At 42.8% G+C, this 17,079-nt stretch overlaps 1 protein-coding gene and 1 long non-coding RNA gene across 2 annotated transcripts in view; one reads left to right on the top strand and one right to left on the bottom strand.

The window, feature by feature from the left end:
• LOC311127976 overlaps nucleotides 1-17,079 on the top strand; it is a 1,008,662-nt gene that overhangs the window by 686,982 nt on the left and 304,601 nt on the right. The gene's annotated exons all lie outside the window — the stretch shown is intronic.
• The window catches only part of LOC311127971 (netrin receptor UNC5D-like), a gene marked incomplete at both ends in the record, with an annotated part of 301,636 nt that overhangs the window by 44,543 nt on the left and 240,014 nt on the right, over nucleotides 1-17,079 (bottom strand). Inside the window, 2 exons of the mRNA XM_084159887.1 lie at nucleotides 4,522-4,625; nucleotides 4,936-5,079. Coding sequence (XP_084016013.1) covers nucleotides 4,522-4,625; nucleotides 4,936-5,079 — 248 coding nt within the window. The remainder of the gene's footprint in view (nucleotides 1-4,521; nucleotides 4,626-4,935; nucleotides 5,080-17,079) is intronic.

Here is a 17,079-nt window from a genome sequence, read left to right as displayed (position 1 = left end):
CATTTAATTTTTACTTTGGTAATGTTCTAGGAACGTTCTCCAACTGGTTTCAAATTGGGAATGTTCTCAAATAGTTCAGAGAACATTAAGAGACAATGTTCTTCTGTGGGATTTTCAGTACTTCAGCATTACGTTTCCTACAGGTTTCCTCATGGTTCTATTTAAAGTCATGTTCTCAAATTGTTCCAAGAATGTTAAAAAACAGCGTTCTTCTGTGGGAATTTCAGTACTTCAGCATAACGTTTACCACAGGTTTCCTCATGGTTCTATTTAAAGTTCTCAAATTGTTCCAAGAATGTTAAGAAACAACATTCTTCTGTGAGAATTTCAGTACTTCAGCATAACATTTCTTACCGGTTTCCTCATGGTTCTATTTAAAGTCATGTTCTCAAATTGTTCCAAGAATGTTAAGAAACAACGTTCTTCTGTGGGAATTTCAGTACTTCAGCATAACGTTTACCACAGGTTTCCTCATGGTTCTATTTAAAGTCATGTTCTCAAATTGTTCCAAGAATGTTAAGAAACAACATTCTTCTGTGGGAATTTCAGTACTTCAGCATAACATTTCTTACCGGTTTCCTCATGGTTCTATTTAAAGTCATGTTCTCAAATTGTTCCGAGAACGTTAAGAAAACGTTCCATAAAAACCACAAGAAAACTTGAGTAACATTCAGAGAACGTTCCAAGAATGTTATTTAAAAACATACATCCCGTTCTCAGAACGTGAAGAATACTTTCCATAAAACACAAGAAAACTTCAGCAATGTTCAGAGAATGTTCTAAGAACGTTATTTTAAAACATATACACTACCGTTCAAAAGTTTGGGACATACATGAAATGAGTTTGAATAGGAAATATAGCAAAATGAATAGGAAATGTAGTCATTGACAAGGTTAGAAATAATAATTTTTAATTGAAATAATAATTGTGTACTTCAAACTTAGCTTTCGTCAAAGAATCCTCCATTTGTAGCAATTACAGCCTTGCAGACCTTTGGCATTCTAGTTGTCAATTTGTTGAGGTAATCTGAAGAGATTTCACCCCATGCTTCCTGAAGCACCTCCCACAAGTTGGATTGGCTTGATGGGCACTTCTTACGTACCATACGGTCAAGCTGCTCCCACAACAGCTCAATAGGGTTTAGATCTGGTGACTGTGCTGGCAACTCCATTTTAGACAGAATACCAGCTGACTGCTTCTTCCCTAAATAGTTATTGCATAGTTTGGAGCTGTGCTTTGGGTCATTGTCCTGTTGTAGGAGGAAATTGGTTCCAATCAAGCGCCGTCCACAGGGTATGGCATGGCTTGCAAAATGGAGTGATAGCCTTTCTTCTTCAAGATCCCTTTTACCCTGTACAAATCTCCCACTTTACCACCACCAAAGCACCCCCAGACCATCACATTGCCTCCACCATGCTTGACAGATGGCATCAAGCACTTCTCCAGCATCTTTTCATTTGGTCTGTGTCTCCCAAATTTTCTTCTTTGTGATCTGAACACCTCAAACTTCGATTTGTCTGTCCATAACACTTTTTTCCAATCTTCCTCTGTCCAGTGTCTGCGTTCTTTCGCCCATCTTAATCTTTTATTTGTATTAGCCAGTCTGAGATATGGCTTTTTCTTTGCAACTCTGCCTAAAGGTCAGCATCCTGGAGTCGCCTCTTCACTGTTGACGTTGAGACGGGTGTTTTGCAGGTACTATTTAATGAAGCTGCCAGTTGAGGACCTGTGAGGCGTCTGTTTCTCAAACTAGACACTCAAATGTATTTGTCCTCTTGCTCTGTTGTGCACCAGGGCCTCCCACTCCTCTTTCTATTCTGGTTAGAGCCAGTTTGCGCTGTTCTGTGAAGGGAGTAGTACACAGCGTTGTACGAGATTTTCAGTTTCTTGGCAATTTCTCGCATGGAATAGCCTTCATTTCTCAGAACAAGAATAGACTGACGAGTTTCAGAAGAAAGGTCTTTGTTTCTGGCCATTTTGAGCCTGTAATCGAACCCACAATTGCAGATGCTCCAGATACTCAACTAGTCTCAAGAAGGCCAGTTTTATTGCTTCTTTAATCAGCACAACAGTTTTCAGCTGTGTTAACATGATTGCAAAAGGGTTTTCTAATGATCAATTAGCCTTTTAAAATGATAAACTTGGATTAGCAAACACAACGTGCCATTGGAGCACAGGACTGATGGTTGCTTATAATGGGCCAATGTACGCCTATGTAGATATTCCATTAAAAATCAGCCGTTCCCAGCTAAAATAACCATTTACAACATTAATAATGGCTACACTGTATTTCTGATCAATTTGATGTTATTTTGATGGACCATTTTCTTTTGCTTTTCTTCCGAAAACAAGGACACTTCTAAGTGACCCCAAACTTTTGAACGTTAGTGTACATTCCATTCTGAGCATCTACAAAACTCTCTCTAGCCTCTATCTTGGTGTGTTCAGGTGTGTTGGCTGCGCCCACTAGTTGGCCACAACTGATCTTAATGAGTGCTTGTTTCCTTTGAAATGGGGTCTGTTTGAAAATACTAAAATGAACAGCTTTGTATGATGGCATGCTAGCTCCATCCTGGTGACGCAGTGGACTCATTCTCACTGATGCTGTTTCACAATAAAAAAGAAATGCGTTTGCATGATTAATGCCTAAGGAAATGAATTTCCATGTGTTCTAGCTGTGCTTGGAGTTAAAAAAAAGTCAATCCAAAATAAGCTACATTCAATTTAAGTTTTATGGAAGTTATTCTAAAACCTCCAAATAACCTATAATTTTCATTCTCAGAGAGTTGATACAACCTCACAGGAAAACTTTCAAGGAACCAGAGTAAAACGTTCTCAGAACTTCCTTGCAACCTAAAAATAAACATTCCAAGAACAGGCAAAATGTTCACTTCTGTTCTCAGAACGTTTAAAAAACGTTTAGTTTTAACGTTCAGGAAACGTATGGCTTTGTTCCCACAACCAATGTGAAAACAAAAACATACGTTCCCACAACTTCCAGGGAACCAAATGTGCTAGCTGGGAGAGATGTGGCACGTGAGGATGCTATGATGATATGTAGCGCATTGCTTTTTATGTCTTGGAAAATCACACCCATTGCATATGCATAGATAAATGAGGGTGAACTGTTGGCATGTTATTAAATGTTAATTCAAATGTGCAGTGCTTGTATTAGCTCAGTAGCAATAATGTGTTTACATGAACTCACAGTACTATGCAAATTGCAGCAAAATGTGAAACAGCGTTCAAATTAACAACATGGCCAAAGTAAACGAAGTCTCGACAGCCAAACACACACAGTAGTTCGGCTAATCAGATTGCATCCGCGGCCTCATTTGCTTCAACTCTAAACAGTTTCTGAACCTCCCTCTGAGCCACAATGTCTTCAGAGCTACATTCTCAACAGGGGGTGGTAAAGTCCATGAAGTGACATTTGGTTAGAGAGGGAGTTAAGTAATAGTAATGCCCCAGATTCACATGGAGATGTTCATAGGGTTGCTTTCCGTCTGTAGATGTGAGTATTTTCTTGCATGAGAGCCATGTTGGATAAACGGCTGGATTTCTACTATGTATTATTTAACTACTCTCTTCCTTAGCTGGAGTCACATTCATGAATGCATGAGGACATGCCTATTTGATGACCACAATGCATGGAGGGCGACCAGTGCTACAGCACCGGACTATTTGTGTGTGGTTGAATCATTCATTACATAGACACACAGGTGTAAACACACACACACACAGGCAGGCACAAACACACACGAGCACCACACACAAACACACACACACACACACACATACACACACACACACACACTCCAATCCAAGGCAATCCAATACATATCCAAATGTACTAGACACGGTTTGACATACACTCTCTCTCTGACAGAAAGGACACTCAGAAATACTGACACACAAAACCACTTGCACACACACACACATACACTAATATACCCTCACACATGCACGCACACACACACGCAGACACACACACACCTCTCATACCACTCATGCCACTGAAAGTAAACTAACCAGTGAAAACCTACATCCTTATTCACCCTGAAGATGAAAGCGACATGAGACCAGAGAGGAGCACCAACACTGAGAATATATCCATGGCACCTAAGTCATAACTTTACAACCTCCACTTTACAACGTGTGGACGCGAGGAGATAGATATTGCCTCAAGTATACAGCAGGCCTATATTACCATATCTACATCTCCACTTGGAGGTAAACACACATAACAAAAGCCAGTCACTCAGATGCTGAAGGAAATGGGGCTATTAGTGGAAGCAGTTCAAATGGGGAGAATCTGCCACTCTCAACTCTAAATAGAGAAATATAGATGTGTCTTGGATGCTGTAGTAGTAATCCAACTTTGACAAATAACTATAACTGATTAATACTTTGTGGGCAAGAAAACAACTTGAGGCTGTTATAATGCATTATAACACTTGTCATGAGCAAATTATTATGAAAATCTGTGTATACTGTGAGTTGAAACATGCAGGCCTTACCTCAGCGACAGGCACTCCCTCTGGTGGACGGCAGTGCAGCACAATCATGCCTTTAATGGGCACCTCCTTCCCCTGGGGGTCCTGCTCAAAGTTCTTCCTCAGGTCTGGGAGAGGGGAGGGAGAAAGGGAGACAGGATTCAATACATCAGAGTTTCTGGGATTAGATCAAACAGCACTCTCTTTTAGGCAAAATGATTCATTTTATGTTTCTTTGACTCCAAATATATCTATTTCCGCCTGCTTTCTTCCTCTCTCTTTCTCCCTCAATCAATCACTCACTCCCCCCCCCCCTCTCTCTCTCTCTGTCTTTCTCATCTACTCATCTTCCCTGACTCACTACCCCTCCCCCATCTCTCTCTCTCTCTCTCTCTCTCTCTCGCCCTCTCTCTCTGCTGGTATGGTTCTGCTACTCACAGGCGATGCGTACGGTGGCCTTGCGGCTCTTGGAGGTGCCCAGGTGGCTCCAGGCCACACACAGACACCAGTAGTCCTCTGGGCCGTGGAAATCCTCCACCTGCTGACGAGACACGTTGATCATCACCTCCCGGATCTTCAGCCCTGCAGGGACACACAGATTATAATCCCAGATGATCATCACAGATTACATCATTCATATTATAATCCATATTATTGCTCAGATTATCAGAAATGTATAGCTAAAATGATCAAAACAGAGTATCACACAATGTAATCATGAGACTTGGTGAGATGGTAAAGACGGGTGATTAAATATCCAGGCGATAAGAGATTATCAGTCCCAAACAGATGAAGAGGTCTGCAGAGAGAGAGGAGTGTCTGTCAGATTACTCAGATTACTGTTTGATTTCCACCCACACACTGTCATCAGATCAACATCTGAAGCCTGACAAATCTATTTAAAGAACTTCATTATCATAATTTTGACTATCAATCAGATAATCTACTTCAGTGCGGCAACTGGAGGACAAATGATGCAGGATGATGCCATTGAGATAGGGATCGTTATTGATCCTCTTATGCTCACTCAGTTCTGCTAATGCCTTAATCCATTTATACAAATTATCAACCCAAAGTGAGACTAAATGGTTTCCAACGGAGACTGTACACTGAGTATACCAAACATTAGGAACACCTACCTAATATTGAGTTGCACCCCCCCTTTTGCCCTCAGAACAGCCTCAATTCGTCGGGGCATGGACTCTACAAGGTGTCGAAAGTGTTCCACAGGGATGCTGGCCCATGTTGACTCCAATGCATCCCACAGTTGTGTCGAGTTGGCTGGATGTCCTTTGGGTGGTGGACAATTCTTGATACACATGGGAAACTGTTGAGCGTGAAAAAAACCAGCAGCATTGCAGTTCGATACAAATCTGTGCGCCTGGCACCTACTACCATACCCCATTCAAAGGCACTTAAATATTTTGTCTTGCCCATTCACCCTCTGAATGGCACACACAATCCATGTCTCAATTGTCTCAAGGCTTAAAAATCATTTTTTAACCGGTCTCCTCCCCTTCATCTACACTGATTGAAGTGGATTTAACAAGTGACATCAATAAGGGATCATAGCTTTCACCTGGATTCACCTTGTCAGTCTATGTCATGGAAAGAGCAGGTGTTCTTAATGTTTTGTACACTAAGCAGGGGCGGCCTGTTCAATAGGGCGATATGGGCGACGCACTGCCAAACGGGAAAAGGAAGGGATTTTTTTTCTAATCAATTATATCACGGCAACAGTAGTTATCAGTGTTGTAATCTATACGTCTGATCTGCCACAGTGCCACACTGCCACTAAATGTCCAATCAGGCGAAAGTCGTGCTTCAAATGGCTCCCCCCCCTTTTGGGGCGATTTCAGTCAGGTTGAAAATCGCCCAGAAGTCTGTCATAGACTCCCATGTAAAATCTATTTTTTTCAAATTTCAGAGCTTTCAATACAATCTCTATGGGTGTCTGAGGGCTTGCACTTACGCGCTTTCGTCATAGGTAACGTAACCATGAACGTAACTAAGAAAAGAGCGGATTGTGTCTTTGAAAGAAGTTCCTTTTTGTCGGCGAACAAATGAAGATAAATTGGCAACGAAACAATTAGGACCTCCCAGACCAAATTTAATAATTCAACAGGTTTCTACTAAAGGCGGAAAGTCCTACACCCGAGGATTTTCCAAAAATTTGTACGAACGAAAAAAGACATTGCCACTCAACTGGATGAGGGATACAGGCTAGCTGTCCGCCGCCACAACGATGAGGTTAGTGTTGATAATCACAAGTTTACTGGAGAATTGAGACCAAGTAGAGACTTTGGACAGGGTGGATATGGTATAATAAAGGCAGTTTATTCAGAGGTAAAGATATATGGAATCGCGTGCACGGACCCGTTCGTCAAACTCTTACATTAAGCCCCATTACTTACCATATCAGATAAGAGAAATTGCTGCAGCTACATATATTTTACATCCTGGCCCTACATAGTTCACTATTTGCATCACTTACCAAAATATTACATGTGGTCATATATGCTTGGAAAGTGGAGATGCCATAGAACGTCAAAAAAGTAAACATTGCTGGAGACACATTGCCGTTTTGGAGAAGACATCGCGTTTGCTAGCGAAGAGATTTGTTGTGGCAAATGAACTTGGGCTGGGAATTGCCAGGGACCTCACGATAAGATATATGCATTGCGAGTCTCATGATTCTATACGTATTGCGATTCGATACTGTGATTTTATTGCGCACCATATGTCTGTTGCAGAGGGATCAGAAAGCCATGAGAACGAGTTTTGATCAGTCATGGAAATAAAAGTGCTGAAAACAAATTGTCTCCCAATGTGAAAAGATTGAGAACAAGCTATGAAGGAACAATAATGGTGTTTTGGTGCAGGTACAGCCAACTAGCGCTAAAATATTGCGATATTGTCAATACAGTATATCGTAAAGTATCACTATGTAACTCGATTTCTTTCACCCCAATCCCTCAAATTAACGGTAAATAACTGAATTGTTTGCCCCACATTTAGCTAAGATGATTAGCTAGCCAGCTAAAATGTTTTATTTAGTTAGCAGTCGCATTTACAATAGTTTACTGTCAATAACATGTCTCCAAAAATGACGTGGTGTCTCCAATTGTGTTGACATTTTACAATTGCGATGCGCATCCATGAGTATCCACTTTCTGTAGCTCAGCTGGTAGAGCACTGCGCTTGTAACGCCAAGGTAGTGGGTTCGATCCCCGGGACCACCCATACACAAAAATGTATGCACGCATGACTGTAAGTCGCTTTGGATAAAAGCGTCTGCTAAATGGCATATTATTATTATTATTATTATTATTATTATTATTATTATTATCTGAAGAGAGCCCCGAAACATTGTGTGCAGACATTTTATGCAATAAATGACGTAGGTTGAATCTAGTAGTTCTGATCTTCTGATTGGTCCTGATGAGTTGGGCGAGGTCCCCTCCAGGCTACTGTCACTGTTGCATTGGCTCTGAGTCGGGTTCTCTGTCTTCAAATGTTCAGCCTAAGAGAGGGGATTTTTGTGTGTGTGTGTGTGTGTGTGTGTGTGTTTAACAGTGATGATGTGTGTGTGTGTGTGTGTGTGTGTGTGTTTAACAGTGATGATGTGTGTGTGTGTGTGTTTGTGTGTGTGTGTGTGTGTGTCCTCAGAGCAAGAACTCGTGAGTTGGAAGAACTGAGAGGCCTATGGCGTGGGTGTTGTCCTTGGCCACCTGCTGACAAGGCTGACAAGATAGGACCCTTTTGTCCATTGTTATTGGATAGGAACATAACTTATAACCAGCTCCTGACCTAAATAGATCTTAGCACAACATTTTACTCAACATATCATATTCCATATTCACTATAACAAATATATTTACTACGACATTAGCAAGAACCGCCACATCCTCAGCCGGCTAATCCAGTGTGTGAAGTTTTGCGGAGTGTTTGAGTTAGCTTTGCGAGGCAAAGATGAAACTGAGGGCTCCACCAACCCTGGTAAGCCAACACTTTTGAGATCAGTCAATAAATGCTTCTGGTATTGACTTATATGCTGCCCCTGTCTTCATGTTGTTGCTGGACATATCTTTTTTTAAATGTGTGTAGGTCACCTAAATCATCAGAAAAATTGCCCCCCCTGAGAATTTTTTCAGGAGCCGCCACTGACACTAAGTATATATTGGAAGTCTGCCATCTGCATTGCATCATTGCATTATTAATATGGATATGGTATAGAGACCCCCCAACATAACCCTCATTCTTTTGGAACTATGTTATTCTCCCTTTTCCACAAAAAGGTGTGTTGTAATTTGTCATTTGAAAAGACTCAATCTTAGCTTGAGGTATTAAGGTACACACACCACCTTGTTTTTATATCTGTGTGTGTGTATGATTCACTCTAAACCTCAAAAATGTCTCAATGCATTTCTCAAGTTGTGATTCAAACCATAATCATGAACAGTAGGGATATGGTTGGTAATGAATTGATTAATTTTTTGTACTGAATTCAACTAATAGGAACATAAAATACTTACTGTCCAACAGCAACAGACTGTAGGCCTACACAAAACTATGTGAGACTGTATAAGACCATTAATGCGTAATAAGGAAGCTCTGCTGGTTATCTTAGAAAGCCCAGTCTTCAAAGCTATTTCAGGGCAGCTCTCCAAAAGGGAAAGCAGCTCCGTCTATAATATCTTTCTTCTCCCTGCCTGGTATATAAGCCCAATTTCACAGACGGTTCCAAACCGCCCCATCGTGGGGTATGAACAGTAAATTATGCAGAAGTTCTGGTGGTGGTGTGTTCTCTCCTCAGTGTGTGTGTGTGTGTGTGTGTGTGTGTGTGTGTGTGTGTGTGTGTGTTCTCGGCTCAAAGAGTCCTCTCAGCGGGCCGCTCCCAGCATGCATTGCACAGCAGACAGACAGGACCACAATGTGGATCAAGACAAAATGGAAACCAATAATGTGATGTGATTTGAAGGCTGTCTGTCTGAAACCAGACTGGGCTGCAATCCTGCAGATTTATTTTTCTGACACTGATTTCTACCTGTTAAACCAGGTGTGTCCACAATACAGCCGTTCAGAAGCACCAGGAAGAGACAAAAAACAACAGGACTGTGGAACTTAAGGGCCTGAGTTGTAAACCGCTGTCATAAGTTAAGTGGAATAGCCTAGGGGCGCATCACCAGAAACATTACTGTTTTAAAGTACTTTTTCAACATTCAAATGGTAGATCCATTTCTTATAGAGACTTTTCAAGTGCACTTGGCATCAGCTAGTCTTGTTACACTCGTACAAGGTGAGAGATTTCAGTTTGAGCCCCCTCTTGGGTCCATACCAAGACCTGTGTCTTTTTGTCTAAAAACTTCATATGGATGCCAGTGATCATGTAATCTCTGGTTTAAGTGCTCGCTGACAAGCGACTTAGTTTATGGATTTTGATTACAGTTGAAATACAATAAGACCACTAAAGGGGGGATTTGGTTCAGCAATCTTTTAAATCATAATGACTCCTTCTCCATTGGGGGAAGTGCTTAATCGCTAATCACTATGAAGACCACAATGTAAGATGTTTTAGAACTGCATGTGAACGCTGATTAGGCCAGAAGTCTGTGTGGTTAGCCGCCCTGTTTTCATCAATTTACTCTACTTAAGTTTTAGGTTACGTCCCAAATTGCGCCCTATTCCCTATATATTGCATTATTTTTAAACAAGGGTATAAAGGGAATAGGGTTCCATTTGGGGTGCAGATTTGTGACTCGTTTCAGTAAACTAGGCGTATGTCGCAAGTCACCACTTCACAGGAGCGGCATTTGAACATAAAAATATATTTTTTTAGCAAGATGCGTTTTTCGGCAGAAATGCCTTCTGGAACATGTGAACTTTCATGTGCCTTAATAACAAACTTGTATTCCATCCATAAATACAAATACAATTGTTAAATTAAGAGTCTAGTTGGTTTAGCCACGGAAAAAGACAGGAACCTTCGAGCTAGCCATGATTGGCTGAGATAATGGATGGGCTGGACGATGAATTTGGATTGGTCTGCCATGTAGCATGCTTCTGTCTATAACGTGAGCTGTTCAGTATGTGTTGACAGTAATATCTACCACGCCGTTTTTGAAAGATATAACGTTAGCCATCGAGAACTACAAAAGTTTTGCTACTTTTCTCAACAACATTGATGCCCTGAATTTAGCAGGCGCTATCGACAGATCAGTTGGAAAAAGTGATGGGCTACTTTCTGCACACGCCATGGTCAATGTGAACCGGAGTGACTTGACACAACGCTGGCCAAACAAGATGTAGCTACAAACAAAACAGAGTTAAATGATTCTAGTCTGCAGTGAAGCATTCATCCATGTATACGGGTAAGAGTCTACCTAAATTTTCAGAAATACGTTTTCTATTTTTGTCAGAAATTCGTTTTTATTGCAAGTTAAAGCATACTGTTAGTTAGTTAGCAAACGTTAGCTTGCTGGCTCGCTAGCTAACGGTACGTGTATGATCTGTGTAGTAATATTATTCGTATCTCAGAGCCATTTGCATTGCTAGTTATAGCCTAATGTTAGCTAGCTAACATTGAACCTAATTTGTTAGCTTAAGCTACCTGCAGATTCATACTACAGCTATGACAATGTTTGTATTGGTAGTAGTATGAGTTGGGATTATGCCGGTTCATTGTTTAGCTAGTTAGCTAGCTACCTAGCTAGCTACATGTCTAAACAAAAGACTCCACTTCGGCCGGATTATTACATGGCCCATCAAATTAGCCAGGTGTGTCTGGGGGGTGATTACGGCCATCTATTGTATTTCATTTACATGTGTACATGTCTAGACAATAGTGACCCATCCACTTAGCTAGATGTGGCTGGGGGGTGATTATAGCATTTCCTTCACATGACCCATCAATTTAGATAAGTGTGTTGGGTAAGCGTCATCTAATAATGATAAAATATTTATAAAATATTTTTATCTGGACACTTACTAACCACTTCACTCTACCATTTACACCTTCTGTATCCTGTGCATGTGACAAATAAACATAGATTATATTTGATATAGAGTGTGTTTACCAAATGGCCTCACATGTGAATCCTTAAAGAGATGGGTGTGGCTAAGGCTTAAGAGGGTGTGAACGACGCTGAATGGGTGTAGACAAAGAAGAGCTCTCCAGTAGGTGTACCAAAACATTCAAGTTCCATTTTCTCATAAATTTATCAACTTTCAAAGCAGAATTACTTCCCATTGTTCCTCAACTGCAGTGTATGATATACCATTTTCTAGCTCTGAATCTCTACTTTTATCCAATGTAAAAAACCACTTCAAATTTTGCTACATAAGACCGAATCGAGGCGGTCGGTCACATTTAGTAACTGATACAACATCCAGACTAGCAGAAAATGAGTCTTGGGTAGGTTTGAAACAGCAACATAGATCATAATTTCTGCAAAGGGGCATAAAGGAGCCATTTGTGTGTGTGTGTGTGAATGTGTGTGTGTGTCTGAGTGTGTCTGTGTATGTGAGCGTGAGTGTGTGTGTGTGTGCATCCAAAAATGCATTTGTGGCCCAAACAAAGAAAGCCATGACTAATGTTATCAAATAATCCTCCCAAACTAATGTGCGAGTAATATCTTATTGCGCGGGTGGCAGTGTGAGGCTGCTGAAGGGGGAGATAGAGAAAGAGGAAGAGAAAATCAGGAAGCCACCCTTTCTCCCAGAATCCTTCATACTGAGTGAAGATCAACAAAGCTTAGCCACAGTATCAGTGACCTGGTATTCCGCTATTTAACTGTTTTTCACTCACATGTGTATGTGTGTATATGTGTGCATATGTGTGTATATGTGTGTGTAAATCTCTCTCTCTCTCCCTCCCTCTCTTTTCTTTCTCCTATACCCTCTCCTTCTAAAGGGGACATGGATAATGCTGCTCTGTTTTTACTCTCTCTCTGGTTTACTCTCCTCTTTCTCCCCCACTCTCCTTCGCTCTCCCGCTGCCCACGTTCTCCCTCCACCCCTCTTTCTCCAGCTCCCCATTCCCGCCATCCTTCCCACCTCCTCTCCTCCCTCTATCCCTCTCCCTGGCAGTGATCCTGTGCTGTGATCTCTCTCTGGTTCTCTGTGCCATTGTCTGGCTTCTGGCTGGGTCTGTGGAGCGGCCCCGCGGGGAGTAGCCCCGCGCCAGCTACAAGTGCTTCCTGATCCACCCAGCACAGCTTAGCACAGCACAGTGTGAGTTAGTGTATGTGTGTGTGAGTGTGAAAGAGTGTGTGTGTGTGTCTGCGTGTGTGTGTGTGTGTGTGTTTGTGTGTGTAGGTGCCCCGCTAGGCCCTAGATATCACTGTCATGCTTATTGTCGCGGCCAGGGAACAGGGATTATCCAAATGCTATGTGTTTGTAGAGACTAGAGATGCTCACGGGGCAGACGTACACCAAGATGAGGGTTGTTGTCAACGTGGCTTGGGCTGCAGGTCGTGGCAGCAGACAGGTAGCTTCAGGGGGAGCGTTTGACAGATTTTCCGCTTCTGAACACCGCTTCGGGGAAACATTTGCGCAATGTGACATTGGAGACATGGCGCCCAGCATGTGGGGACTGTGGGGGGACGGTGGTTGTCTGGCAGAGTGCCAGATGTGAGATGAACCCTAGCAGACAAGCGGAACATTGGAACATGCTCCCAGCAACATCTTCAGACTAGTCCCAGCTGTGTGTGTCACACTTCATCCCGGTACCAAAGGGACACATTAATGCACAAATTAAGGCATGATAATGCAACCATTAAAAACGCGAGTCACGTGTGCTCGCTGCCTCCTCCACATCGTCTGGTTAACCTAGATATAAATAAGCTTGTGAGTTGTAGTTATTATAACCCTGTTATGTTTAATGTCTCTCTTACTCCTTTCTCATTCACTTCTTAATTATATTATACTGTCTCTCTCTCTGTCTCCGTAGTTCAGTATCACTTCTGCTACTGCGTCTGTATCTCTGTGTCCGTCTCACTTTCTCTCTCTCTCTCTCTCTCTCTCTCTCTCTCTCTCTCTCTCTCTCTCTCTCTCTCTCTCTCTCTCTCTCTCTCTCTCTCTCTCTCTCTCTCTCTCTCTCTCTCTCTCTCTCTCTCTCTCATCCTCTCTCTCTCTCTCATTCTCTCTCTCTCTCTCTATCTCTCAGGCCTGTCTCCGTAGTCCAGTATCACTTCTGCTACTGCGTCTGTATCTCTGTGTCCATCTCTCTCTCTCTCTCTCTCTCTCTCTCTCTCTCTCTCTCTCTCTCTCTCTCTCTCTCTCTCTCTCTCTCTCTCTCTCTCTCTCTCTCTCTCTCTCTCTCTCTCTCTCTCTCTCTCTCTCTCTCTCTCTCTCTCTCTCTCTCTCTCTCTCTCTCTCTCTCTCTCTCTCTCTCTCTCTCTCTCTCTCTCTCTCTCTCTCTCTCTCTCTCTCTCTCTCTCTCTCTCTCTCTCTCTCTCTCTCTCTCTCTCTCTCTCTCTCTCCCTGCCTGCCTGGTGGGAGGTAGATGATGTCAGGCTGACTGTGATCCTAATACACAACACTGGACTCATCCTCCACAGGAACAGAGAACACTCTCTCCTCCTCCCTCTCTCCCCCTCTCCTCCTCAAATATCTCTTCAACAAAGAGTTTGCAGGAACTGATAGCCTCTCCTCTTGTCCTCTGCTTCTCCTCCCTCCCACCTTCCCCTCCTTCTCTCCCTCTTCGACTATCGCTTCTATCTTTCCATTAAAGCGAGCACGGGAACGGATATTCTCTCCTCCCCCCCCTTCTCAATTTTCCATCTCTCTTTATCTCTCCATCTTCATCTGGGTATCAACTCTCTCCCAGTTAATGATCCGTCAGGAACAAATACCCTCTCCTCTCCTTCCTCTCCTTTCTCTTCTTTCATTCTTTCTCTCTGTCGCTCTACCTCCTTAACCATTTCTACACTCCAATCCCACTCTGTCTATCTGGGACCGGGGACTGCAATACACCTGTCGCCATTCGCACACTCTCAAAGATCCAATTCCAAAACAATACCTGTGTCCTACCCATAGGCCCCTTACAGACTACTCCTCCCTCGCAGTTAGATAGATAAGATAGATATCAGCAACATGGTTCTTCATCCTCTTTGTTGCCTGCCATTTTGTTTACATCTTTCCAGTCCCTTCTTATCTAGACATGGGTTTGGAATCAGGCCTAAGAAATCCCTAACAAATGCTATTCGGACCAAGTTCTGCTACTTCATCTGAGTACCTTATAATATTTTCAACATAGTTACTTCCTCTCCAAATCCAGTAGGATTGATCCTCTATAATGCCATACCCGAGCAGGCCTGATACCATTCCTAAAACCTCCTAGGTTAAGTTTATCAGCGTCGCAGCATTCTGCTATGGGAGGCTCAATCTGGTAAGCGACAATAACACACATTATCCTACCAGCTCTTCGTCTAAGTCTGTTCTGCTCTGCCTTATCAAAAGATTGGGTGAAACTTGCAGAGGGATAAGAAAATGAGAGAAGGAGAAATGTGTTGTGTTGCCATTTGAAGATCCTCGGAACTGTAACTTTCATGTTGTTGCTGCGGCAACTCAGTCTTTGCACCTTGTTCTTAACTGAGCTTGAAGTATGTTGTGCTCTCAGTACATGAGAGTTAGGGAATATAGATAAACATGGTTATTGGAGAAACATGGAAACAGAGATTTTCGAGCATGGGAAATGGAGAACATTGAAGGTACAGCGTAGGAGAGATTAGAACATGGAAGGTACAGCAGATGAGCGATTAAAACATGGAAGGTACAGAGGAGGAGAGATTAGAACATGGAAGGTACAGCGGAGGAGAGATCAGAAAGTGGAAGGTACAGCGGAAGAGAGATTAGGACATGGAAGGTACAGAGGAGGAGAGATTAGAACATGGAAGGTACAGCAGAGGAGAGATTAGAACATTGAAGGTAAAGCGTAGGAGAGATTAGAACATGGAAGGTACAGTGGAGGAGACATTAGAACATGGAAGGTACAGCATAGGAGAGATCAGAACATGGAACGTACAGAGGAGGAGAGATTATCCTCCCTCTAATTCTCTCTCTCTCCCTCTCGCCTTACCCTCCTGGAGGACCTGAGCCCTAGGACCATGCCTCAGGACTACCTGGCCTGATGACTCCTGGCTGTCCCCAGTCCACCTGGTTGTGCTGCTGCTCCAGTTTCAATTTTTCTGCCTGCGGCTATGGAACCCTGACCTGTTCACCGGATGTGCTACCTTGTCCCGGACCTGCTGTTTTTGACTCTCTCTCTCTGTACCGCACCTGCTGTCTCGACCTCTGAATGCTTGGCTATGAAAAGCCAACTGACATTTACTCCTGCGGTACTGACCTGTTGCACCCTTTACAACCACTGTGATTATTATTTGACCCTGTTGGTCGTCTATGAATGTTTGAACACTTTGAAGAACAATCTGGCCTTACTGGCCATGTACTCTTATAATCTCCACCCGGCACAGCCAGAAGAGGGCTGGCCACCCCTCAGAGCCTGGTTCCTCTCTAGGTTTCTTCCTAGCTTCCTGCCTTTCTAGGGAGTTCTTCCTAGCCACTGTGCTTCTACATCTGCATTGCTTGCTGTTTGGGGTTTTAGGCTGAGTTTCTGTATAGCACTTTGTGACATCTGCTGATGTAAAAAGGGCTTGATAAATACATTTAATTTGATTAAAACATGAAAGGTACAGAGGAGGAGAGATCAGAACATGGAAGGTACAGAGGAGGAGAGATTAGAACATTGAAGGTACAGAGGAGGAGAGATTAGAACATGGAAGTCACAGAGGAGGAGAGATTAGACCATGGAAGTCACAGAGGAGGAGAGATTAGAACATGGAAGTCACAGAGGAGGAGAGATTAGAACATTGAAGGCACAGAGGAGGAGAGATTACAACATTGAAGGTACAGAGGAGAGATTAGAACATTGAAGGTACAGAGGAGGAGAGATTAGAACATGGAAGTCACAGAGGAGGAGATATTAGAACATGGAAGGCACAGAGGAGGAGAGATTAGAACATTGAAGGCACAGAGGAGGAGAGATTATAACATTGAAGGCACAGAGCAGGAGAGATTAGAACATTGAAGGTACCGAGGAGGAGAGATTCGAACATGGAAGGTACAGAGGAGGAGAGATTAGAATAATATAATAATAATTTACCATTTAGCAGATGCTTTTATCCAAAGCGATTTACAGTCATGCGTGCATACATTTTTTATTTATTTTGTGTATGTGTGGTCCCGGGGATCGAACCTACTACCTTGGCGTTACAAGCGCCGTGCTCTACCAGCTGAGATACAGAGGACCACCCATAGAACATTGAAGGTACAGAAGAGGAGAGATTAGAACATGGAAGGTACAGAGGAGGAGAGATTAGAACATGGAAGGGGAATGTTGGCGACATTCCATAATCCTTTAATAAGTGGCCCGCTATCATCTCCCTGTGTGTGTCCCTAGATATTCGCAATCACACATGTGGTGTGTGTACACAGATAGATGTTAGCACACAGACACACACACATACACTGAAACATTAACCCCTCGCCGCAGAAAGAGATGACATCACAGTGGGTTCAGTG

Source organism: Coregonus lavaretus, assembly GCF_964263955.1.
Source record: "Coregonus lavaretus genome assembly, chromosome: 4".
Taxonomy (NCBI): Eukaryota; Metazoa; Chordata; class Actinopteri; order Salmoniformes; family Salmonidae; genus Coregonus; species Coregonus lavaretus.
Note: the sequence above shows the minus strand (reverse complement) of the source record. Positions and strands in the feature narration are given on the sequence as shown.